At 45.9% G+C, this 24672-nt stretch overlaps 1 protein-coding gene across 3 annotated transcripts in view; it reads right to left on the reverse strand.

Annotated features, from left to right (window-relative positions):
- Positions 1-8097: 8097 nt before the first annotated feature.
- SMPD4 (sphingomyelin phosphodiesterase 4) overlaps positions 8098-24672 on the reverse strand; it is a 92910-nt gene continuing 76335 nt past the window's right edge. For all 3 annotated transcript variants that reach the window (XM_069757359.1, XM_069757366.1, XM_069757349.1), the window contains 4 exons: positions 18328-18558; positions 11547-11678; positions 9775-9903; positions 8098-9617 (listed from right to left, as the gene is read on the reverse strand). In XM_069757359.1, coding sequence (XP_069613460.1) covers positions 9297-9617; positions 9775-9903; positions 11547-11678; positions 18328-18558 — 813 coding nt within the window. In that variant the 3' untranslated portion in view covers positions 8098-9296. The remainder of the gene's footprint in view (positions 9618-9774; positions 9904-11546; positions 11679-18327; positions 18559-24672) is intronic.

The following is a 24672-nucleotide window of genomic DNA, read 5'->3' on the forward strand; positions in this document are numbered from 1 at the left end:
TATCTGGTAGACGGCATTCCTGCAACCTGGAATGCAGGACGAGACCCAGGAACTCTTGAACTCTTAGTGGCTGCAAACGTGATTTTTTAAAATTAATAATCCAACCCAATCTTTGTAAGGCTGCAATTACTTTTGCTAATTGGGCCGAACAGTGCAATTCTGAGTTCCCGATTATCAATAGGTCATCCAGATATGGAACCACTAGAATATCCGGTTCATGAAGATGTGCCATAACCTCCACCATTATCTTCGTGAACACACGAGGGGCAACTGCAACACCAAAGGGAAGTGCCCTGTATTGGAAGTGTTTAACCGTGTCGCCTCGTAAGACTGCAACCCTTAAATACCGCTGGTGGTCTACGTGTATAGGGACATGATAATAGGCGTATTAGATCTAAGACGACCATGAAACACTGATCAAACAAGTTTTATTGCTGTTTTCACAGACTCCATTTTAAATGATTGGACCCACAAGAATTTGTTCAGGCCTTTAAGGTTGATGATGGTGCGGAAAGAATTATCTGGCTTTTTGATTAAGAAGAGGGGGGGATAAAACCCCTTACCCCTTTGCATTTCAGGAACTTCCACTAACACACCCTTCTGTTGAACTTCCCGGACCTCCGACTCTAATGCCAGTTGTTCTGCAGGTGAAGAACGCACAGGTGTTACCAGAAATTTATCATTAGGAATGTTCAGAAAATCAAACTTTAGTCCTGCTTTAATAATGTTCAGGACCCATGGGCTACTGGAAATTTTAGGCCAAGCGGGATAGAAGGCCAAAAGCCTGCCTCCCACCCGGATCGGCAGTCATTGTGGCTTCCTGTTGTCTCGAAAGGAGTTGAACATGTAGCCTCTACCTTTCTTCCTATTAGTATCATATATGGGCTTCTCTCTGTCTGACCTTGTACGGTCAAACCATTCTCTGTTAGTGCCCCGCTTGTAGGTGGGTCTTCCCAGGTCGGGGAATCGTTTTTACTATCCCCCGTTTTCTCTAATAGTTCATCCAGAACTGGACCGAATAGATGCGCCCCTTCACATGGGAGGCTGCACAGCTTTGATCTGGCCTGCATGTCCCCCTGCCAACATTTCAACCAAATGGCTCTACGGGCCAAATTAGAAAGTGCCACCGATCTTGCCGCCAACTTCACCGAATCTGCTGATGCATCAGCAAGATAAGCTGCTGCCCCCTGAATCATAGGGAGGGAGGATAAGATTTCATTTCTTGGAGTCTTATTTTTAAGCTGATCCTCTAAGCTGTTCAGCCAAACCATCATAGAGCGTGCTGTACAGGTGGCTGCAATTGATGGTCTGAGAGCCCCTGCTGACGTTTCCCACGCACCCTTAACCCCTTAGTGACAGAGCCAATTTGGTACTTAATGACCAGGCCAATTTTTGCAATTCTGACCACTGTCACTTTATGAGGTTATAACTCTGGAACGCTTCAACGGATCCCGCTGATTCTGAGATTGTTTTTTCGTGACATATTGTACTTCATGTTAGTGGTAACATTTCTTTGATATTACTTGCGATTATTTATGAAAAAAACGGAAATATGGCGAAAATTTTTAAAATTTTGCAATTTTCAAACTTTGTATTTTTATGCCCTTAAATCAGAGAGATATGTCATGAAAAATAGTTAATAAATAACATTTCCCACATGTCTACTTTACATCAGCACAATTTTGGAAACAAAATTTTTTTTTGTTAGGGAGTTATAAGGGTTAAAAGTTGACCAGCAATTTCTCATTTTTACAACACCACTTTTTTTTTAGGGACCACATCACATTTGAAGTCATTTTGAGGGGTCTATATGATAGAAAATAATGAAGTGTGACACCATTCTAAAAACTACACCCCTCAAGGTTCTCAAAACCACATTCAAGAAGTTTATTAACCCTTTACGTGCTTCACAGGAACTGAAACAATGTGGAAGGAAAAAATGAACATTTAACTTTTTTTTGCAAACATCTTAATTCAGAACCATTTTTTTTATTTTCACAAGTGTAAAAACAGAAATGTAACCATAAATTTTGTTATGCAATTTCTCCTGAATACGCCAATACCCCATATGTGGGGGTAAACCACTGTTAGGGCGCACCGCAGAACTTAGAAGTGAAGGAGCGCCGTTTGACTTTTTCAATGCAGAATTGGCTGGAATTGAGATCGGACACCATGTCACATTTAGAGAGCCCCTGATGTACCTAAACAGTGGAAACTCCCCACAAGTGACACCATTTTGGAAACTAGACCCCTTAAGGAACTTATCTAGATGTGTGGTGAGCACTTTGAACCCCCAAGTGCTTCACAGAAGTTTATAACGTAGAGCCGTGAAAATAAAAAATCGCTTTTGTTTACACAAAAATGATCTTTTCGCCCACAAATTCTTATTTTCACAAGGGTAACAGGAGAAATTAGACCACAAAAGTTGTTGTGCAATTTCTCCTGAGTACGCTGATACCCAATATGTGGGGGTAAACAACTGTTAGGGCGCACCGCAGAGCTTGGAAGAGAAGGAGTGCCGTTTTACTTTTTCAATGTAGAATTGGCTGGAATTGAGATTGGACGCCATGTCGCGTTTGGAGAGCCCCTGATGTGCCTAAACAGTGGAAACCCCCCACAAGTGACACCATTTTGGAAACTAGACCCCTTAAGGAACTTATCTAGATGTGTGGCGAGCACTTTGAACCCCCATGTGCTTCACAGAAGTTTATAACGTAGAGCCGTGAAAAAAAAAAAAAAATCGCATTTTTTCTACAAAAATGATCTTTTTGCCCACAAATTTTTATTTTCACAAGGGTAACAGGAGAAATTAGACCACTAAAGTTGTTGTGCAATTTCTCCTGAGTACGTCGATACCCAACATGTGGGGGTAAACCACTGCTTGGGCGCACCGCAGAGCTTGGAAGAGAAAGAGTGCCGTTTTACTTTTTCAATGTAGAATTGGCTGGAATTGAGATCGGACGCCATGTCGCGTTTGGAGAGCCCCTGATGTGCCTAAACAGTAGAAATCCCCCACAAGTGACCCCATTTTGGAAACTAAACCCCCCATGGAACTTATCTAGATGTGTGGTGAGAACCTTGAATGCCCAAGTGCTTCACAGAAGTTTATAATGCAGAGCCGTGAAAATAAAAAATATTTTTTTTTTCCACAAAAAAGATTTTTTAGCCACCAAATTTTTATTTTCACAAGGGTAACAAGAGAAATTGGACCCCAAAAGTTGTTGTCCAATTTGTCCTGAGTATGCTGGTACCCCATATGTGGGGGTAAACCACTGTTTGGGCGCACGGCAGAGCTCGGAAGGAAGGAGCGCCGTTTTGGAATGCAGACTTTGATAGAATGGTCTGCGGGTATTATGTTGCGTTTGCAGAGCCCCTGATGTACCTAACCAGTAGAAACCCTCCACAAGTGACCCCATTTTGGAAACTAGACCCCCCAAGGAACTTATCTAGATGTGTGGTGAGAACTTTGAATGCCCAAGTGCTTCACAGAAGTTTAGAATGCAGAGTCGTGAAAATAAAAAATATTTTTTTTTTTTCACAAAAAAGATTTTGTAGCCCCCAAGTTTTTATTTTCACAAGGGTAACAAGAGAAATTGGACCCCAGAAGTTGTTGTCCAATTTATCCCGAGTACGCTGATGCCCCATATGTGGGGGTAACCCACTGTTTGGGCGCACGGCAGAGCTCAGAAGGGAGGGAGCACCATTTGACTTTTTGAGCGCAAAATTGGCTGTCGTGTTTGGAGACCCCCTGATGTACCTAAACAGTGGAAACCCCCCAATTCTAGCTCCAACCCTAACCCCAACACACCCCTAACCCTAATCCCAACCTCATCCATAATCCTAATCACTAACCCTAACCATAATCACAACCCTTACCCCAAAACAACCCTAATGTCAACCCTAACCATAACCCTAATCAAAACCCTAAATCCAACACACCCCTAATCCTAATCTCAACCCTAACCCTAATCCCAATACACCCCTAATCACAACCCTAACCTTAACCCTAATCCCAAACCTAACCCTAATCCCAAGCGTAACCCTAATGCCAACCCTAACCCTAATACCAACCCTAATCCCAGCTCTAACCCTAACTTTAGCCCCAACCCTAGCCCTAACTTTAGCCCCAACCCTAACCCTAGGGCTACTTTCACACTTGCGTCGTTTGGCATTCCGTCGCAATCCGTCGTTTTGGACAAGAAACGGATCCTGCAAATGTGCCCGCAGGATGCGTTTTTTGCCCATAGACTTGTATTGCCGACGGATCGTGACGGATGGCCACACGTCGTGTCCGTCGTGCACTGGATCAGTTGTGTTTTGGCGGAGCGTCGGCACAAAAAAACGTTCAATGAAACGTTTTTTTGTACGTCGCATCCGCCATTTCTGACCGCGCATGCGTGGCCGTAACTCCGCCCTCTCCTCCCCAGGACATAGATTGGGCAGCGGATGTGTTGAAAAACTACAGCTGCTGCCCACGTTGTGCACAATTTTCACAACGTGCGTCGGTATGTCGGGCCGACGCATTGCGACGGCCCCGTACCGACGTAAGTGTGAAAGAAGCCTAACCCTAAGTTTAGCCCCAACCCTAACCCTAAATTTAGCCCCAACCCTAGCCCTAACCCTACCCCTAACCCTAATTTTAGCCCCAACTGCTGTTCTCCTGCCGGCCGGCAGATGGAGACAGATGGCGGGCGCACTGGGCATGCGTCCGCCATGTTCTGCTGCCAGCGGCCAGGAGGAGCAGCAAGAGGATCCAGGGACCTAGGTGAGTATGCTAGGGTCCCCGAATCCCCCTATTTCTCTGTCCTCTGATGTGCGATCACATCAGAGGACAGAGAATTACACTTTACTTTTTTTTTTGCGGTCGCCGGTAAACAGTTAATTACCAGCGATCGCAAAACAGGGGTCGGTAATACCGACCCCGATCATGCTCTTTGGGGTCTCGGCTACTCCCGATGCCGGCCGGCGGGCGCACTGCGCATGCGCCCGCCATTTTGAAGATGGCGGCGCCCACCGGGAGACACGAGGAGCATCGGGGGAGCTAGGTGAGTATTGGGGGGCCACCTGGGACCCCTTTTCTCTGTCCTCCGATGTGCGATCACATCGGAGGACAGAGAAATTAAAAAGAGATCGCTTTTTTTTTTTTTTTTGCGATCGCCGGTAAACGGTTAATTACCGGCGATCGCAAATGCGGGGTGGGTTAAAAACCCCCCGAATCATGTTCTCTGGGGTCTCGGCTACCCTCGGCAGCCGAGACCCCGGAGAAAATCGGCCTCTGGGGGGCGCTATGGACTTTTTCCACAGCGCCGTTAATTAACGGCGCTGTGGTTTAAGTACCCTTAGCGGCCGCCGTTAAAAGGCGTATCGGCGGTCGCTAAGGGGTTAAGAAACACATCGGCTCTCCTGTCTAGCGGGTCCTTTAAAGTTCCCAAATCCTCAAACGGCAGCGAGGATGTCTTGGAAGCCTTAGCTACGGCTGCATCAAGCTTTGGAGCTTTATCCCATGACGCAGATGCTGTCTCCTCAAACGGATATTTTCTCTTAAATGATGGTGGAAGAGAACCTTTCCTTTCCGTCTCTTTCCACTCACGTGTAATGAGGCAGCTTAGTCAACTACAGAAAAGCATCTACGAGATTTTCGGTCTAGTCCTTTAAACATGACATCCTGCATAGATTTCTCTGACGGGGTTTTTTCAATTTCTATAGTGTTATTCACTGCCTTGATGAGGCGGTCGATCCGGTCAAAGGAAAAATATGAATGACCGGACTCCGTTTCTGAAGATGATGATGGATGAGAAACCTCTGACTTTAGTTCCCCTGACTCACTGTCGTCAAATGAACTTGGGGATCTAGGTTCTCTTTCTCTAGAACCTCTATTTTGAGATAGGGATTTTGCTGAATCCCTGACCTCCTGCCTGACCATCTGCCTTAGGCTGGTAGCGAAGTCTGGTGTCTCCTCTGCTATTAAGCGTTGAATACACGGTCCGAATAATTTCCTTATGTGGTCATCTGGGAGAGGAACTCCACACTCAGCACATTCTTCGTGTTTAGATTTAGAGGGCCGTTTTTTCCCTGATAGACATGGAGGGAATATAAGGGGAGACACACATCACTAAGTGAACTTTCTCGGCGATCACTTACCCCTATAGAGACTGAGCGGCACCGTAGTTTGCGGGGGGACCCTCTCAGCCGTTGTAACATCCTTACGGCTTGAGGATTTTCCGGCCATAGATCTTTGATCAGCTCTATCACCTCCAGGACTACTGCCACTAGATCGCCGCTGGGTGCTCACTGTTTGGGGCCTCTCCAAGGACTGACACTGCTGCTCAGACTGCAACGGTTCCTGCTCCTGAGACTCCATTGTAATATGGAAAGAAGCATGTGGTAGCCCTTTAGGAGTCCTTAAATAGCCATCCCCTTTAGGTACCTCCCCTGGATGGGGTCAGCAGGTTAATCCAGGTGAACTGCCTGGTACATCGCATCTGGGAGGCCCCTCCCCCAGAAGCCTGCCCCCACAGCTGTGCCGTATATGACCTTTAATGACCGCACCTGACCCAGGAACGCCCAGCGCCCGCATCCACACGATGTGTACTGCAGGGCGCCGCCATCTTCACCGCCACGGCCCAACTGCGCATGCGCCGCGCGTCATCATTTCTCGCTGGCCACAATACTACAGGGCACTGCCATAATCACCGCGGCGGCCCAACTGCGCATATGCCGCGTGTCATCTCTCGCCGGCCACAAACTACAGGGCGCCGCCATAATCACCGCCGCGGCAGACTGTACATGCAGCGCCGTCACTCACCAGGCCGCCCGCTGTGTCCGGAATGCCCCACGCGTGCGAGACACCCCCAGGTCCACCGAAAAAAAAGACGCCAGCTCTGCCGCAGGGCTTCGGAAGACAGGGCCTCCCATAACATACCGACCTGTACCTGCGGCGATGGGACACTCCAAAGACAGCACTTCCCCTGAAGGCTGCTTTCCTTTGCTGCCTACCCCCACAGCCCTCTGTGGTGTGGCACCTCCAGCACACCGGACCTGACCGAGGAAGGGGAACCGCCGCTTCCAGAACCGGCCTGCCGAGCCTGGGTACTGTCTTCAGTCTACACCTTTCTTCTTAAGGCAAGTCTGTAGGGTCCCCTGTCAGGGACAGGAAACCAACTGATGCGGGAGAGAGGTGCCGCCCTTTTATCTCTGTAGGTTTCCTGTCCCTGAAGGGCGGATCCCCTCTCTCGTTAGTGCTGTCATGGCGACTAAATAAATCCTCTCTTCTATGCCTTCTGAACTCCAAATTAATACGGTTTTATTTAGAATGTCTCAGGAAATCAATACAGCACAGCCTTGTAGGCTGTACTCAGGATTTCTGCTTTATTAGCACATGGAGACTCTTAGGTAGCGTCCTCCCAGCAGTATTGTTTGATCACCAAGTCATAAAAGTTAAGACAAGATGGATACCACAGACACCAAACTAGAGTCTGTTCTCTCACAGTTTTAATAAAGCCTTTTGAAGGGGAGTATTTGAGGCGAGATTAGAACCGGAGCCCAGAAATGTATATTGTTTATTTTGGAGGGAAAAATTGACACTCCAGTGGCTCTGGATATCTCAAGGATTCTTTTTCATGCATGTAATTGCTGGAATATCATTGGCTAGATTTAAAAACTCCAACCTTAACAGAATTAAAAAGTAAAATTAATAATACTATATTTATGGAGAAGAGAAACGTGATGTGTAAATATGAGTCGATGTGGGGACCCTGGTTGAATACTTCCGATTTGCCTTCCTATATACTAAGAGAGCGCGATTCTTTCTATTCTCAGTCCTATTACACTTAAGATTTGAGAAAAAAAAGGAATCATCAAAATTGGAACCCAATGACCGAAAATTCAACAAGAATCAGCTGTTGGTTAGATGGAAGTCTCTACACAAAGGCTAGATAATATCAATTCCTGTTGCTTTATCATTGTGTTTTATTAATTGTGTGTATACATACACACACATATATACCATAATTGTCTGGAACTAATCTGTAACTATGTCAATAGCTTATGTTATTATTTCCTCTTCCTATTAACAAAAAGAAAAAGGAAAACGGCATGTAAAGAGGTTTTGTTTAATAAAAACAATGATTCAAAAGAAGCCATTTCTATTACGTCGTTCCTAAAACAAAAGAGTAGCCCTACTACTGCCAGCTTTAGTGGGTCAGAAAATGATAAATAATTCTTTATTCTGTAAGTTACAGACCTGGCATATTGTAAAGCTATTGGTGGCATTTTCACAGGTATGAGTATTGCAAACAACTTTGCATCAGAAGGATAAAAAAAAATGCAAGCAGAGACACAAACTAACTAAAACTACTAAGATTCATGCTTGTCACTTCTACATATATTCAACAGAACTTAATAAACCAACATTTTTTTGCAATCCAAATTCTGCTAACATTTAAAGGTCGACTGTGAGTATGAAATGACTGTTCAAACCAAGCATAGGCTCTCCGTGTACCCTCAGCGAGCCAAGTAGTTCAGTGCATCTTCTTGCCTTAACTTATTTTCCCATTCATCCCTGCCCCCCTTATTCATTGATTGACAGCTTTGGTTTTACGGGAGCAAGGGTAGGGCAGAGATCACTGGAAAATAAGTAGGTGAGAAGGTGTACTCAAATGTTTGGCTACACCAAGTGCATGTACTGGGTTTGAACAGTCACTCTGATCTTTAACTTCCTTTAACTCACTGAGTAGGCAAATGAAAATATATTAAAAAAAAAAAGTTTGAATAAGGGCAATTTTTTTGTATCGTTGTGAAATTAAACATTTTCTAAAATGATCTACCGTAACTTATTTTCAAATGGTTAATAATCTATAGTGTACACCGTAATTATAACACTTTGTGCCGATACGATTTGTTACAAAACTTCTGGAACGAAGTTCTGTACAATGCAATCAAATAGAATTTTAACAAATTGCATTCAGCACAAAAAATAAAAATCCACATCAGATTGTCGGCTCGGTGTGGATTTTCCCATCTGTTCTGAATTCCATCTACGAAACAGATTAAAGACAGCCAAATCACATAGAAATCGCCAACAACAGCCACGTATATAGACTGTGCCTGAATTCAGGCTCAAAGTGCAATTAAGAACTTTTACATGAATCAGACAAACCATTATTTACTTTCTATTGCAGATTCACAAGCAAGGAAGATATATAAAGTGTTGATTTTATTTCCGAGCACCGTTTTTGCTTTTCCCCATTACAATACACAGTCTACGCCATAAAAAAATAATTATAAAATAATCGGCATCAGTCCTGGTGTGGTCTCCGATGTTCAGTGATGAAGGTCATTACCGCTGCATAGAGAACATATACAAAGAGAAGGAAGAGCGTACAGGATACGGGTCCCATAGACGATAATCCGCAGCACACAAAGTAGAAAAGAAGCAAATACATCAGGACTCGATAATTGGCAAAGAATCGCAGACGTATGCGGGGAACTGTTGGGTCGTAGGTATTACTGGACGGCATGGGGCTCATTCTCCCAATGGGCTTGCTACTCAGATGATAGCTACAAAACTTTCCCAGGAAGTCTTGTCTTCTGCATAATGAAGCCAATGTACTGCCAAACTGAAAGACAAAGCAATTACTAGTGAGAAACTAAAAGACATTCTGGAAAAGAAATCATGATGGATAATTAAAGTACATATTTTGAACACCAACAGCCACAATTCTGATGGCTTTACAAGCTTTACAGTGGGAAGGCAACACCAAAATGTAACCTCACCCTTTCATTTAATACACTAGAAAGTTGGTAGAGGAATCGCACTAGTGTAGCATTCTCATAGCTGCGGATGGGCTGGAGCTCAGGATCACCGTAGTACTGTAGGTCAAACTTGCGTAATCCATTTATTATCTGAAATTACAAGACAAAGAGCGTCTTTATTCACACAATGGAGGTTTAATGGGAAGGTAAAAAATTATCCATAAAAAATTATCCACATCTATAAAAACCCCTCTGCTCTTTAACCTTTTAAAAACAAAGGAATATTTTGTTTTTGTTTTATATCTCGCCTTCTTCAAGAGCCATAACTTTAATTATTCCGTAGCACAGCTCTATGGTGGCTTGTCTTTTTTTTTTGTGTGTGGGACGAGTTGTAGTTTTGAATAAAAGTGTGATGAAATAAAAATAAAAAAAATGCTCTTCCACCATTGTTTTTTGAGTTTTGTTTGTACAGCGTTGATTGTGCAGTAAAAATGGTCTGGATTGTTCACATCATTCTGGTTATGGCAATATCAACCATGCATCAATATTTGATGAAAAAAAATTCATAATGTAAAAAAAAAAATTGCTTTTTGTTGCCATTTTCTGAGAGGTGAGTATGTGATTTTTTTTTTATTGCAGCAGCATTATATATGGCAAAGCTTTATATGGAGCATCCATGGGGCAATAATCAACAGTATGGAGCATTATATGTGGCACAGCTTTATATGGAGCTTCTATTGGACCATAATGAACGGTGCAGAGCATTATATATGGGGCACAGCTTTATATGGAGCATCTATGGTGCCATAATGAACGGTGCAGAGCATTCTATATGGCACAGTTTTATATGGAGCATCTATGGGGCCATAATGAACAGTATGGAGCATTATATGTGGCACAGCTTTATATGGAGCATCTATGGGGCAATAATGAACGGTATGGAGCATCTATTTTTATTTTTGAAATTCACCGGTAGCTGCTGCATTTCCTATCCTAGGCTTATACTCGAGTCAATAAGTTTTCCCAGTTTTTTGTGGCAAAATTAGGGGGGTCGGCTTATACTCGGGTCGACTTATACTCGAGTATATACTCACCCTCCGGCGTCCAGCGAAGCTGTGTCGATGCGCGCACGGCTGCTGCCAGCTTCCGTTCCCAGAGATGCATTGCGAAATAGCCCAGATGACTTAGCAGTCTCGCGAGACCGCTAAGTCATCTGTGTAATTTAGCAATGCATCTCTGGGAACGGAAGCTGGCGGCAGCCGCGCGCGCATAGGCGGATGACGGAAGGTGAGAATAGCAGATTTTTTTTTTTTTTATTATTTTTAACATTAGATCGTTTTACTATTGATGTCGCATAGGCAGCATCAATAGTAGAAAGTTGTTCACACAGGGTTAATAGCAGCGTTAGCAGAGTGCGTTACCCCCGGCATAACGCGGTCCGTTAACGCTGTCATTAACCCTGTGTGAGCGCTGACTGGAGGGGAGTATGGAGCGGGCGTTGGGCACTGACTGGACGGGAGTAGGGAGGGACTAATTCTCGGCCGGGCTGTGGCCGTCGCTGATTGGTCGTGGCAGCCAGGACAGGCAGCTAGCGAGACCAATCAGCGACGCAGGATTTCCGTGAAGGATGTTGCAGACAGACAGAAAGACAGACGGACGGACGGACGGACGGAAGTACCCCTTAGACAATTATATATATAGATAGAGGATATTTTTGCGACGTTATAGTGGCTACATGAATCATCAATGTGATGTACTTTTACTCTCCAAGAAACTTGTAATACATCATTTACCTGCTGCCTGCCTAATGCGGTCAGGCAAACACCATTTTCATTTTGTATAAAATCGGGCAGTTGATTCCTCTGGTTTTCGTCCTGCGCGTTCCCCAAGTTTACTGTAAGGTGACTAAGTTGTGCAGAATTCAGCTAAAAAGAGAATACAAAAACTAATCTAGAGGTTGTTTGTTCTAATGCAAAAACACAGACAAAAAAATAGGGATTTTTGGTTACTCACCGTAAAATCCTTTTCTCCAAGACGCTCATTGGGGGACACAGGACTGTGGGGGACACAGGACTGTGGGTGTATGCTTCTGCCGCCAGGAGGCTGACACTAAGTAAACTTAAAAAAAAAAAGTTAGCTCCTCCCTCATCGTATACACCCTGACACTGGCTACCAGAGACTCCAGTTTGGTGCAAAAAGCAGTAGGAGAACAAAAAACACAAAAAATAATATAACAGCATAAATACAGAAACTTTATGTCTAGAAAAGATCCTACTGAGTAATGTAATCAGATATAACCAAAGCAGCCATAAGGCTACCAGGGAGGGAGCTGTGTCCCCCAATGAGCGTCTTGGAGAAAAGGATTTTACGGTGAGTAACCAAAAATCCCTATTTCTCCTTCGCCTCATTGGGGGACACAGGACTGTGGGATGTCCTAAAGCAGTCCCTGGGTGGGAAAAATCACTCACCAGAAAAAGACATCCAGATAATGTTTGACTATAAATGCGCCACTGCCGCTTGAAGAATTCTTCTACCCAGACTTGCATCTGCAGAGGTCTGGGAATGGACATTATAATGTTTGACAAATGTATGCAGACTAGACCAGGTCGCAGCCTTGCAAACCTGTTCTGCTGAGGCCTGGTGCCGAACGGCCCAGGAAGCCCCCACTGCTCTAGTCGAATGAGCCTTGATTCCGGCCGGCACCGTCATGCCCATGGAGCGATAAGCCTCCTGAATGGTCGCCCTTATCCATCTGGCCAGGGTAGATTTTGAAGCCGCGCATCCCTTCCTGCGACCCTGCGGAAGGACAAACAGAGCATCCGTCTGGCGAAAGGGGGCCGTACGGGAAACGTACCTCCTCAGAGCTCTCACCAGATCCAACGTATGGAGAGCTTTTTCTACACGGTGCGTAGGTGCCGGGCAAAAAGAGGGCAGAACAATATCTTCATTAATGTGAAATGATGAAACAACCTTCGGCAAAAAGGACGGTGCTGGTCTGAGCACCACCTTGTCCTGATGAAATCGCAAAAAAGGAGGACGACAAGAAAGAGCTGCCAGCTCCGATACCCGTCTTATGGACGTTATGGCCACTAAAAATACGACCTTCCAAGAGAGAAACATCAAAGAAACCTCTTGAAGAGGCTCAAAAGGAGCGTCCTGTAAAGCCCTTAAGACCAGATTAAGGTCCCAAGCTTCCAAAGGAGTCTTATAAGGAGGGACCTCATGAGCGACTCCCTGGAAAAAAGTCCTGACTTGACGATTAGGAGCAATCCTGCGCTGAAAAAGTACCGATAAAGCTGAAACCTGCCTTTTAAGGGTACTCGGAGCAAGCCCAGAATCCAGGCCTGCTTGAAGGAAGGCTAGAATGTTAGGAACGGAGAAACGCAGAGGGGGCAGCCCGCGTTCTCTACACCAGGAAAGAAACACCTTCCAAGTGTGATAATAAATCCTGGCCGAAACGGACTTACGTGCACTGATCATGGTATCAGCCACTTCTTGAGAAAAGCCAGCCTGAGTTAAAACCCAAGATTCAACAGCCAGGCCGTCAAACGTAGGACCTCTGAGTTCTGGTGGTAGATCGGCCCTTGAGATAGAAGATCTGGCCGATCGGGGAGCCGCCAAGGAGCCCCGGCTAGAAGTTGTACCAGGTCTGCATACCAGGTCCGTCGTGGCCAATCCGGAGCGATCAGGATGGCCGGCACTCTCTCTGATTTGATCTTCTTGATTACTCTCGGGAGCAGTGCCAGAGGAGGGAACAGATAAGAGAGATGAAATTGGTTCCAAGACAGTACCAGCGCATCCACGGCGATAGCCTGGGGATCTCGGTGCCGAGAGACAAAACTGGGCACCTTGGCATTCACTTTGGACGCCATTAGATCCACGTCTGGAGTTCCCCAAAGATGGCATATCTGCAAAAATACCTCGGGGTGGAGAGACCATTCCCCGGAGGCTAGACCCTGACGGCTTAGGAAATCTGCCGTCCAGTTTTCTTCTCCCGGAATGTGGACCGCTGAGATCACAGAGTGATTTCTCTCCGCCCAAAGTAGAATCAGTTTTACCTCCTGCATGGCTGCCTTGCTGCGGGTGCCCCCCTGGTGATTTATATAAGCTACCGCTGTGGCGTTGTCCGATTGAATCCGGACAGGGCGACCCGCCAGAAGATGGTGAAAACGTAACAAGGCTAGCCGGACCGCTCGAATCTCTAAGATATTGATGGGGAGTTCTGATTCCCGAAGAGACCAGCGTCCCTGAGCTGTGTGATGGAAGAACACTGCTCCCCAACCCAGGAGACTGGCATCTGTTGTGACCACTAGCCAATTGGTTGGGGGAAAGGGCTTCCCCCTGAGTAGAGAAGAGCTGTTTAGCCACCAAGCGAGAGCCTGTTTGGTCTGGAAAGACAACCGAAATTTGCGGTTGAGAGAGAGAGGATTTCTGTTCCATGCTGATAGGATTGCACGTTGGAGGGGTCGAAGATGAAACTGTGCAAACGGAACCGCCTCTATGGTTGCAACCATCTTTCCTAACACCCTCATCCCGGACCGAATCGTATGAGGGTATGGTTGTAGAAGGTTCCTCACTTCCCGCCGAAGGGCTAGGACCTTGTCCTGGGGAAGGATAGTTAAGGCTTGAGAGGTGTCGAAGATCATGCCTAAAAAAGAGATTTTTCGAGACGGCCGTAGTGATGACTTCCTTAAATTTAGCAACCAACCTAGACGGGAAAGGGTGTCCAGAGTGATGTCGACATTTTCCTTGCAAGACTGAAATGTCGGTCCCTTGATCAGCAGATCGTCTAGGTATGGCAAGACGACAATACCTCGGGAGTGCAGAATGGACACCACAGTCGACATGACTTTTGTGAACACCCTGGGAGCGGAAGCCAGTCCGAAAGGTAATGCCGTGAACTGGAAATGTAGATTGTTTACGGCAAACCGGAGAAATCTTTGATGGAGCGGAAAGATGGGAATATGAAGATAAGCATCCTGAATGTCTACTGAGGCCAAAAATTCTCCTTTTTCCAGAGAGGCGATGACCGACCGCAGAGACTCCATCCGAAAGTGTCGAACGCGGACAAACTTGTTTAAGAGTTTGAGATCTAGGATAGGCCTCACTGCTCCATCCTTTTTGGGCACTACAAAAAGATTGGAATAAAAACCCTGGAATCTTTCTTCCTTTGGAACAGGAGAAATGACACCGCTGATACGGAGAGACTCTATGGAATTGAACAAGCTTTGACGAAGAGATTTGCACTTGGGAAGACGGGATGGGAAGAACCGGGGAGGAGGGAGACAGACCAGCTCTATTTTGTAACCTGAAGATATGAGCTCTGCTACCCACTGGTCGTGGATTACCTGAAGCCAGACCTGGCGAAATAAAAGTAGACGTCCGCCTACCTTTTTGGAGATGCCTGGAAGAGGCCTCCAGTCACTTGGCCGAAAATCTTTGCGTCCTAGATCCTCTAGATCTAGAAGACTGGGGACGCATTCTTCCCCCCTGGCTGGCCGAATAAGGGGTCCGACCGTCTTGGTCCTGATTGGGCCGACCCTGCGCAGCAGAACCTGATGCTGGGGCCCATCTGACATAGGGAAAGGTTCTAAAGCGAGCCTGAAAATGGCGCCGAAAAGGCTGTCTGGCCCTCTGCTGAGGAAGGAACTTACTTTTCCCTCCTGTGGAGTCAGAAATGAGCTGATCCAGCTTTTCTCCGAACAAACGACCACTCTGATACGGCAGGGATGTAAGATTTCTTAGAGGTAGAATCAGCCCGCCAGGACCTTAACCAAAGGGCCCTTCTGATGGCAATAGCATTAGATGCAGCCGAGGAAGCACAATCTGCCGCATCCAGAGATGCGTTAATCAGATAACTACCGGCCATAGCTACCTGAGATGACATTTCAGCCAATTCTGCTGACACATTACCTTCCTGGAGAGCCTTAGATAACGAGTCAGACCAAGATATCATAGCCCTGGCAACCCAGGTTGCCGCAAAAGAAGGAAAAAGTGCTGAGCTTGAGGCCTCAAAGACGGAACGAGCCAAGCTCTCTATAAGACGATCCGTAGGATCTTTAATTGATGAGCCATTAGGGAGAGATAGTAACGTGTTAGAGGCTAAACGGGACACTGGAGGATCTACAGAAGGATTTTCTGCCCAATCACTACAAAATTTCGAAGCAAAGGGATACCTAGCCTTCAGAGCTCTTTGCCCTGAAAAGCGTTTGTCCGGGTGCTCCCTATTGCGACGAATCAGGTCCTCGAACTCAGGATGAGAGGAAAAAACCCTATGGGCCCGTTTAGACCGCTTAAATGAGACCTTATGATCAGAGGAAGAGACGAGCTCGTCTTCTATCCCCAAAGACTGATTGACAGCTTCAATTAGGCTGTCTACTGACTCCTGAAACCCAGGTTTATCAAAATTAAGAGACCCTTCTGACTCATAGTCAGTCTCAACTTCACCGCTTTCTGCAGGGGAAGGAGAGCGAGATACGGAACTCCAGGATGCGGAAGCACCTGAGTGCCTGGGAGACGCTTTGCGAGTCCGCTTTCCATGCGTCTGTCGAGTGAGAGTGCGCCCCCTGCAGGACTCCTGAGACCCCGAGGCCTTCTCTGAGACAGGCGGATTACCGGTCCCGACCGCCGGGGTCTGCAGCGATTTGATCGCTTCAGTAAGGGACGCCATGGATTGTGACAAGGACGTGACCCATTCCGGTGGAGCTACCACAGCATCTGGCTGAGGGACCGGAGCTGGAGAGACTACTGGAGGACTGGCGGGGGGGGGGGCTCCTGGACATGTTCAGGGTCACAGGCCTCACAGAGGCGATTACTTTGGGCGTGCGGAAAAAGGGCATTACAAGATACACAACCGGTAAAAAGAACCGTGTGAGTCTTAACCTTTCTAGACATACTGATCCGTAATGCTATACCCAGGGCCAGAGACTGGGAAAAAAAGGAATGCTTCAGTCCAGCTGGAGAGAGAAGCACTTACCCCAGTCCTGTGTCCCCACGAATACAGTGGATCCTGACAGCACGATACTCCAAATGTGCTGTCTTATATGTCCCGCAGGCTATAGGGAAGGAGGGACCGCCAAACTAAGCCGCAGCCTCAATTTCCCCCTCAGAGACCGGAGAAACCGGAACCGGACGTGACGCGCCGGAAGGGGCGGAGCCCCGCAGCGCGGCCTCCGCAGGCGCCTCAGCGCCGGACCACCGCCGATCCACACAAAAAAGGGACGCCAGCCTCACCCGAAGCGCAACAGGTACTCAGGAGCCCCCCCTGACACACCACACTCAGCAAGGGGTGGAAAGAATGACGGTGCAGGCACCCAAGCTCCATTATCCAGGATAATGAGAGGGACCATCCTCCACCCCAGCTAACACCCCCGGCAGGGGTGTAGAAATCTGGGGGAACACACGGATGTCTAGGAGCACCTGTACAGCCTGGGGTCTAGATACCTCAGGGTGGTCAGGGCCAAGTCCAGTGAAAAATCCCACGTAGCGGGGAAGGATACGTGGAGTAGTATCACACGTGCTTGCCCGTTGATGATTTGGGGAGATCGGACCCTCAAAAAGGTCCGTCGCCCCCTCAATCCAGAAGTTGAAAGTCGGGTCCAAAAAATCCAGGACCCTGAGATGTGCCTCCTTGAGACACTAAGCATAAACTGGAGTCTCTGGTAGCCAGTGTCAGGGTGTATACGATGAGGGAGGAGCTAACTTTTTTTTTTAAGTTTACTTAGTGTCAGCCTCCTGGCGGCAGAAGCATACACCCACAGTCCTGTGTCCCCCACAGTCCTGTGTCCCCCAATGAGGCGAAGGAGAAAAATCATGATTTATTGCATCAGCAAAGTGAATGAGTGAATAAGATTCCTGGAGCCTCGGGCACATGTTGCTGATTTTTTCCTTCCCGATTTGAAGCAGTTTCATATCTCCAGCAGGTCAGTTCTTGCAGCAAGTAAAAAAAGCATAAAAAAGACCGTATTTTATGCAACGGTTTTCCTGCCAACACTCCAGTATTTGGAGCAGATTTTTTTGCGGCAAATACTGACCCGTGTGCACATAGAACAGTGAAGATTTTTTTAATAAGGGTCAATGTCATGCACAATCAATCATAAGTGGAATAAGAGGCTACATTTACAATTATGTATACAGCTCAGATACAGAAGAAGCTGCACTAGTATATACATAGGTTTCTACAGTATGTCACAGTTGGCCATCGATCTTATGGAAAACTGCATTATAAACTAATGTAGTATCATATATACACATTCCTATACATACAGAATATATTCCAGCATGGACAAGTAAGGTCCTCTTCCCCTCTATTACATGCACGAGGCCAGTGCAAAGTGGGGCGTCTAAAGCAGAAACATTTCCAGAAGGTTAAGGCCACGTTCAGTATTTGGTCAGTATTTTACCTCAGTATCTGTAAGCCAAAACCAGGAGTGGGTGATAAATCCAGAAGTGGCGTGTTTCTATTATACTTTTCCTCTGATTGTTCCACTCCTGGTTTTGGCTTACAAATACTGATCAAATGCTGATAGTGTGAACTCATAGTAATATAGCTTAGAAATTCATATTCAGACTTACCCGGAAGATTTGACAGAGATACTCCAGCGTTTTTTCCAGGTGTTCATCAGTTTTCCGAATGCTGTCATACCCCACCTCATCAAGGTCATTCCCTGTGTAGGTATTGTTCTGGTCCTGGCTGTTTAACCCAAACCAGGAGAATAGTGTCTGGCTGCCTGTGTCCGGATACTGCTCCGAGATGGATTTGGCAGTTTGCTTGGCTTGTATGATCAATTGAGCAAGTCGCAGAACCTGTGTATAAAATGGAATAAGATGTGTGCGATATATATCAGCGTACACTCACATATAGACTAATAGATTGCCCGTTCCAGAGGAATCCACTAAAGGGCAGAGATCTTGTTCCAGGACGATTCCTATATCTATATATCAATGCTCACAAAAATTACTGGAATTAGGAATAATAGTTGTAGTGAAAAGACATCAGCTATTTCAAATAGGACAAAGCAATGTGTGGAGGTCGTACTGTGTGTTGTCCCACTGGACTACTCATGTGAAACATAGAGTACAGGCCACAAAGCAGTGCAATTTGATGACTCGGTCATCCACTTCACCCTTCTTTTTTTTTAATCAGATATTTTTTATTAAACCATACATATTAACATAGTTAGTAAGGCCGAAAAAAGACATTTGTCCATCCAGTTCAGCCTATATTCCATCATAATAAATACCCAGATCTACGTCCTTCTACAGAACCTAATAATTGTATGATACAATATTGTTCTGCTCCAGGAAGACATCCAGGCCTCTCTTGAACCCCTCGACTGAGTTCGCCATCACCACCTCCTCAGGCAAGCAATTCCAGATTCTCACTGCCCTAACAGTAAAGAATCCTCTTCTATGTTGGTGGAAAAACCTTCTCTCCTCCAGACGCAAAGAATGCCCCCTTGTGCCCGTCACCTTCCTTGGTATAAACAGATCCTCAGCGAGATATTTGTATTGTCCCCTTATATACTTATACATGGTTATTAGATCGCCCCTCAGTCGTCTTTTTTCTAGACTAAATAATCCTAATTTCGCTAATCTATCTGGGTATTGTAGTTCTCCCATCCCCTTTATTAATTTTGTTGCCCTCCTTTGTACTCTCTCTAGTTCCATTATATCCTTCCTGAGCACCGGTGCCCAAAACTGGACACAGTACTCCATGTGCGGTCTAACTAGGGATTTGTACAGAGGCAGTATAATGCTCTCATCATGTGTATCCAGACCTCTTTTAATGCACCCCATGATCCTGTTTGCCTTGGCAGCTGCTGCCTGGCACTGGCTGCTCCAGGTAAGTTTATCATTAACTAGGATCCCCAAGTCCTTCTCCCTGTCAGATTTACCCAGTGGTTTCCCATTCAGTGTGTAATGGTGACATTGATTCCTTCTTCCCATGTGTATAACCTTACATTTATCATTGTTAAACCTCATCTGCCACCTTTCAGCCCAAGTTTCCAACTTATCCAGATCCATCTGTAGCAGAATACTATCTTCTATTGTATTAACTGCTTTACATAGTTTTGTATCATCTGCAAATATCAATATTTTACTGTGTAAACCTTCTACCAGATCATTAATGAATATGTTGAAGAGAACAGGTCCCAATACTGACCCCTGCGGTACCCCACTGGTCACAGCGACCCAGTTAGAGACTATACCATTTATAACCACCCTCTGCTTTCTATCACTAAGCCAGTTACTAACCCATTTACACACATTTTCCCCCAGACCAAGCATTCTCATTTTGTGTACCAACCTCTTGTGCGGCACGGTATCAAACGCTTTGGAAAAATCGAGATATACCACGTCCAATGACTCACCGTGGTCCAGTCTATAGCTTACCTCTTCATAAAAACTGATTAGATTGGTTTGACAGGAGCGATTTCTCATAAACCCATGCTGATATGGAGTTAAACAGTTATTCTCATTGAGATAATCCAGAATAACATCCCTCAGAAACCCTTCAAATATTTTACCAACAATAGAGGTTAGACTTACTGGCCTATAATTTCCAGGTTCACTTTTAGAGCCCTTTTTGAATATTGGCACCACATTTGCTATGCGCCAGTCCTGCGGAACAGACCCTGTCGCTATAGAGTCACTAAAAATAAGAAATAATGGTTTATCTATTACATTACTTAGTTCTCTTAGTACTCGTGGGTATATGCCATCCGGACCCGGAGATTTATCTATTTTAATCTTATTTAGCCGGTTTCGCACCTCTTCTTGGGTTAGATTGGTGACCCTTAATATAGGGTTTTCATTGTTTCTTGGGATTTCACCTAGCATTTCATTTTCCACCGTGAATACCGTGGAGAAGAAGGTGTTTAATATGTTAGCTTTTTCCTCGTCATCTACAACCATTCTTTCCTCACTATTTTTTAAGGGGCCTACATTTTCAGTTTTTATTCTTTTACTATTGATATAGTTGAAGAACAGTTTGGGATTAGTTTTACTCTCCTTAGCAATGTGCTTCTCTGTTTCCTTTTTGGCAGCTTTAATTAGTTTTTTAGATAAAGTATTTTTCTCCCTATAGTTTTTTAGAGCTTCAATGGTGCCATCCTGCTTTAGTAGTGCAAATGCTTTCTTTTTACTGTTAATTGCCTGTCTTACTTCTTTGTTTAGCCACATTGGGTTTTTCCTATTTCTAGTCCTTTTATTCCCACAAGGTATAAACCGCTTACACTGCCTATTTAGGATGTTCTTAAACATTTCCCATTTATTATCTGTATTCTCATTTCTGAGGATATTGTCCCAGTCTACCAGATTAAGGGCATCTCTAAGCTGTTCAAACTTTGCCTTCCTAAAGTTCAATGTTTTTGTGACTCCCTGACAAGTCCCCCTAGTGAAAGACAGGTGAAACTGCACAATATTGTGGTCGCTATTTCCTAAATGCCCAACCACCTGCAGATTTGTTATTCTGTCAGGTCTATTAGATAGTATTAGGTCTAAAAGTGCTGCTCCTCTGGTTGGATTCTGCACCAATTGTGAAAGATAATTTTTCTTGGTTATTAGCAGAAACCTGTTGCCTTTATGGGTTTCACAGGTTTCTGTTTCCCAGTTAATATCCGGGTAGTTAAAGTCCCCCATAACCAGGACCTCATTATGGGTTGCAGCTTCATCTATCTGCTTTAGAAGTAGACTTTCCATGCTTTCTGTTATATTTGGGGGTTTGTAACAGACCCCAATGAGAATTTTGTTACCATTTTTCCCTCCATGAATTTCAACCCATATGGACTCAACATCCTCATTCCCTTCGCTAATATCCTCCCTTAAAGTGGACTTTAGACAAGATTTTACATAGAGACAAACCCCTCCTCCTCTCCGATTTTTACGATCCTTTCTAAACAGACTGTAACCCTGTAAGTTAACTGCCCAGTCATAGCTTTCATCTAACCATGTCTCGGTTATTCCCACTATGTCAAAGTTACCTGTAGATATTTCTGCTTCTAGTTCTTCCATCTTGTTTGTCAGGCTTCTGGCGTTTGCGAGCATGCAGTTTAGAGGATTTTGTTTTGTTCCAATCTCCTCACTGTGGATTGTTTTAGAAATGTTCTTACCTCCCTTCTGAGTATGTTTTCCTGGGTCGTCTTTGTTCGAGTCTAATGTTTTTCTTCCCGTCCCCTCTTCTTCTAGTTTAACGCCCTCCTGATGAGTGTAGCGAGTCTTCTGGCGAATGTGTGTTTCCCAGGTTTGTTGAGGTGTAGTCCGTCTCTGGCGAGGAGTCCATCATACCAGTAATTCACACCGTGGTCCAGGAATCCAAATCCTTGTTGTCTGCACCATCGTCTTAGCCAGTTGTTTGCATCAAGGATCCTGTTCCATCTCCTGGTGCCATGCCCGTCTACTGGAAGGATAGAAGAAAAAACTACCTGTGCATCCAGTTCCTTTACTTTCTTCCCCAACTCTTCAAAGTCCTTGCAGATTGTCGGTAGGTCCTTCCTTGCCGTGTCATTGGTGCCAACATGTATCAGAAGAAATGGGTGGACGTCCTTGGAGCTGAAGAGCTTTGGTATCCTATCGGTCACATCCTTGATCATCGCACCTGGAAGGCAGCATACTTCTCTTGCAGTTATGTCCGGTCTGCAGATGGCTGCTTCGGTGCCTCTCAGTAGTGAGTCTCCCACCACCACCACTCTTCGTTGCTTCTTGGCTGTACTTTTTGCTGTCACTTGTTGCTGTGTGCCCTTTTCTTTTTTGCTTGCTGGTATTGCTTCATTCTTAGGTGTGCCATCTTCATCCTCTACAAAGATTTGATATCGGTTCTTCAGTTGTGTGGTTGGTGATTTCTCCATGGTCTTCTTGCTTCTTTTGGTCACATGCTTCCACTCATCTGCTTTTGGAGGTTCTCTGACACTTTTTGCACCTTCTGTGACCAGTAGAGATGCTTCTGTTCTGTCTAGAAAGTCTTCATTCTCTTTGATGAGTTTCAAAGTTGCTATTCTTTCTTCCAGACCCCGCACCTTTTCTTCTAAAAGGGCCACTAGTCTACACTTCTGACAGGTGAAATTGGATTCTTCTTCTGGTCGATCTGTGAACATGTAGCACATGCTGCAGCTCACCATGTAGGTTGTCACATCTGCCATGTTGCTCCTAGATCCTGCTGACTTGCTGTGTGTTTTCCTTCTTGTGTAATCTACTCAGCCAAGCTCTCTTGCAATAATGTCCTACAGGCAAAAAATCCCTGGTTTGGTGATGCTTTCGAAGCAGCTGGTCCCGGCTGTACCCAACGATCTTCTAGCTTAGGGAGACTTCGCTTCTCCCAGAAGGCACCTGGAATATGCAAATTAGCCTCCTGAAGCTTGAATCCCTGGTTTGGTGATGCTTTCGAAGCAGCTGGTCCCGGCTGTACCCAACGATCTTCTAGCTTAGGGAGACTTCGCTTCTCCCAGAAGGCACCTGGAATATGCAAATTAGCCTCCTGAAGCTTGAATCCCTGGTTTGGTGATGCTTTCGAAGCAGCTGGTCCCGGCTGTACCCAACGATCTTCTAGCTTAGGGAGACTTCGCTTCTCCCAGAAGGCACCTGGAATATGCAAATTAGCCTCCTGAAGCTTGAATCCCTGGTTTGGTGATGCTTTCGAAGCAGCTGGTCCCGGCTGTACCCAACGATCTTCTAGCTTAGGGAGACTTCGCTTCTCCCAGAAGGCACCTGGAATATGCAAATTAGCCTCCTGAAGCTTGAATCCCTGGTTTGGTGATGCTTTCGAAGCAGCTGGTCCCGGCTGTACCCAACGATCTTCTAGCTTAGGGAGACTTCGCTTCTCCCAGAAGGCACCTGGAATATGCAAATTAGCCTCCTGAAGCTTGAATCCCTGGTTTGGTGATGCTTTCGAAGCAGCTGGTCCCGGCTGTACCCAACGATCTTCTAGCTTAGGGAGACTTCGCTTCTCCCAGAAGGCACCTGGAATATGCAAATTAGCCTCCTGAAGCTTGAATCCCTGGTTTGGTGATGCTTTCGAAGCAGCTGGTCCCGGCTGTACCCAACGATCTTCTAGCTTAGGGAGACTTCGCTTCTCCCAGAAGGCACCTGGAATATGCAAATTAGCCTCCTGAAGCTTGAATCCCTGGTTTGGTGATGCTTTCGAAGCAGCTGGTCCCGGCTGTACCCAACGATCTTCTAGCTTAGGGAGACTTCGCTTCTCCCAGAAGGCACCTGGAATATGCAAATTAGCCTCCTGAAGCTTGAATCCCTGGTTTGGTGATGCTTTCGAAGCAGCTGGTCCCGGCTGTACCCAACGATCTTCTAGCTTAGGGAGACTTCGCTTCTCCCAGAAGGCACCTGGAATATGCAAATTAGCCTCCTGAAGCTTGAATCCCTGGTTTGGTGATGCTTTCGAAGCAGCTGGTCCCGGCTGTACCCAACGATCTTCTAGCTTAGGGAGACTTCGCTTCTCCCAGAAGGCACCTGGAATATGCAAATTAGCCTCCTGAAGCTTGAATCCCTGGTTTGGTGATGCTTTCGAAGCAGCTGGTCCCGGCTGTACCCAACGATCTTCTAGCTTAGGGAGACTTCGCTTCTCCCAGAAGGCACCTGGAATATGCAAATTAGCCTCCTGAAGCTTGAATCCCTGGTTTGGTGATGCTTTCGAAGCAGCTGGTCCCGGCTGTACCCAACGATCTTCTAGCTTAGGGAGACTTCGCTTCTCCCAGAAGGCACCTGGAATATGCAAATTAGCCTCCTGAAGCTTGAATCCCTGGTTTGGTGATGCTTTCGAAGCAGCTGGTCCCGGCTGTACCCAACGATCTTCTAGCTTAGGGAGACTTCGCTTCTCCCAGAAGGCACCTGGAATATGCAAATTAGCCTCCTGAAGCTTGAATCCCTGGTTTGGTGATGCTTTCGAAGCAGCTGGTCCCGGCTGTACCC

The sequence above is a fragment of the Ranitomeya imitator genome, chromosome 1 (genome assembly GCF_032444005.1).
Source record: "Ranitomeya imitator isolate aRanImi1 chromosome 1, aRanImi1.pri, whole genome shotgun sequence".
NCBI classification, from domain to species: domain Eukaryota; kingdom Metazoa; phylum Chordata; class Amphibia; order Anura; family Dendrobatidae; genus Ranitomeya; species Ranitomeya imitator.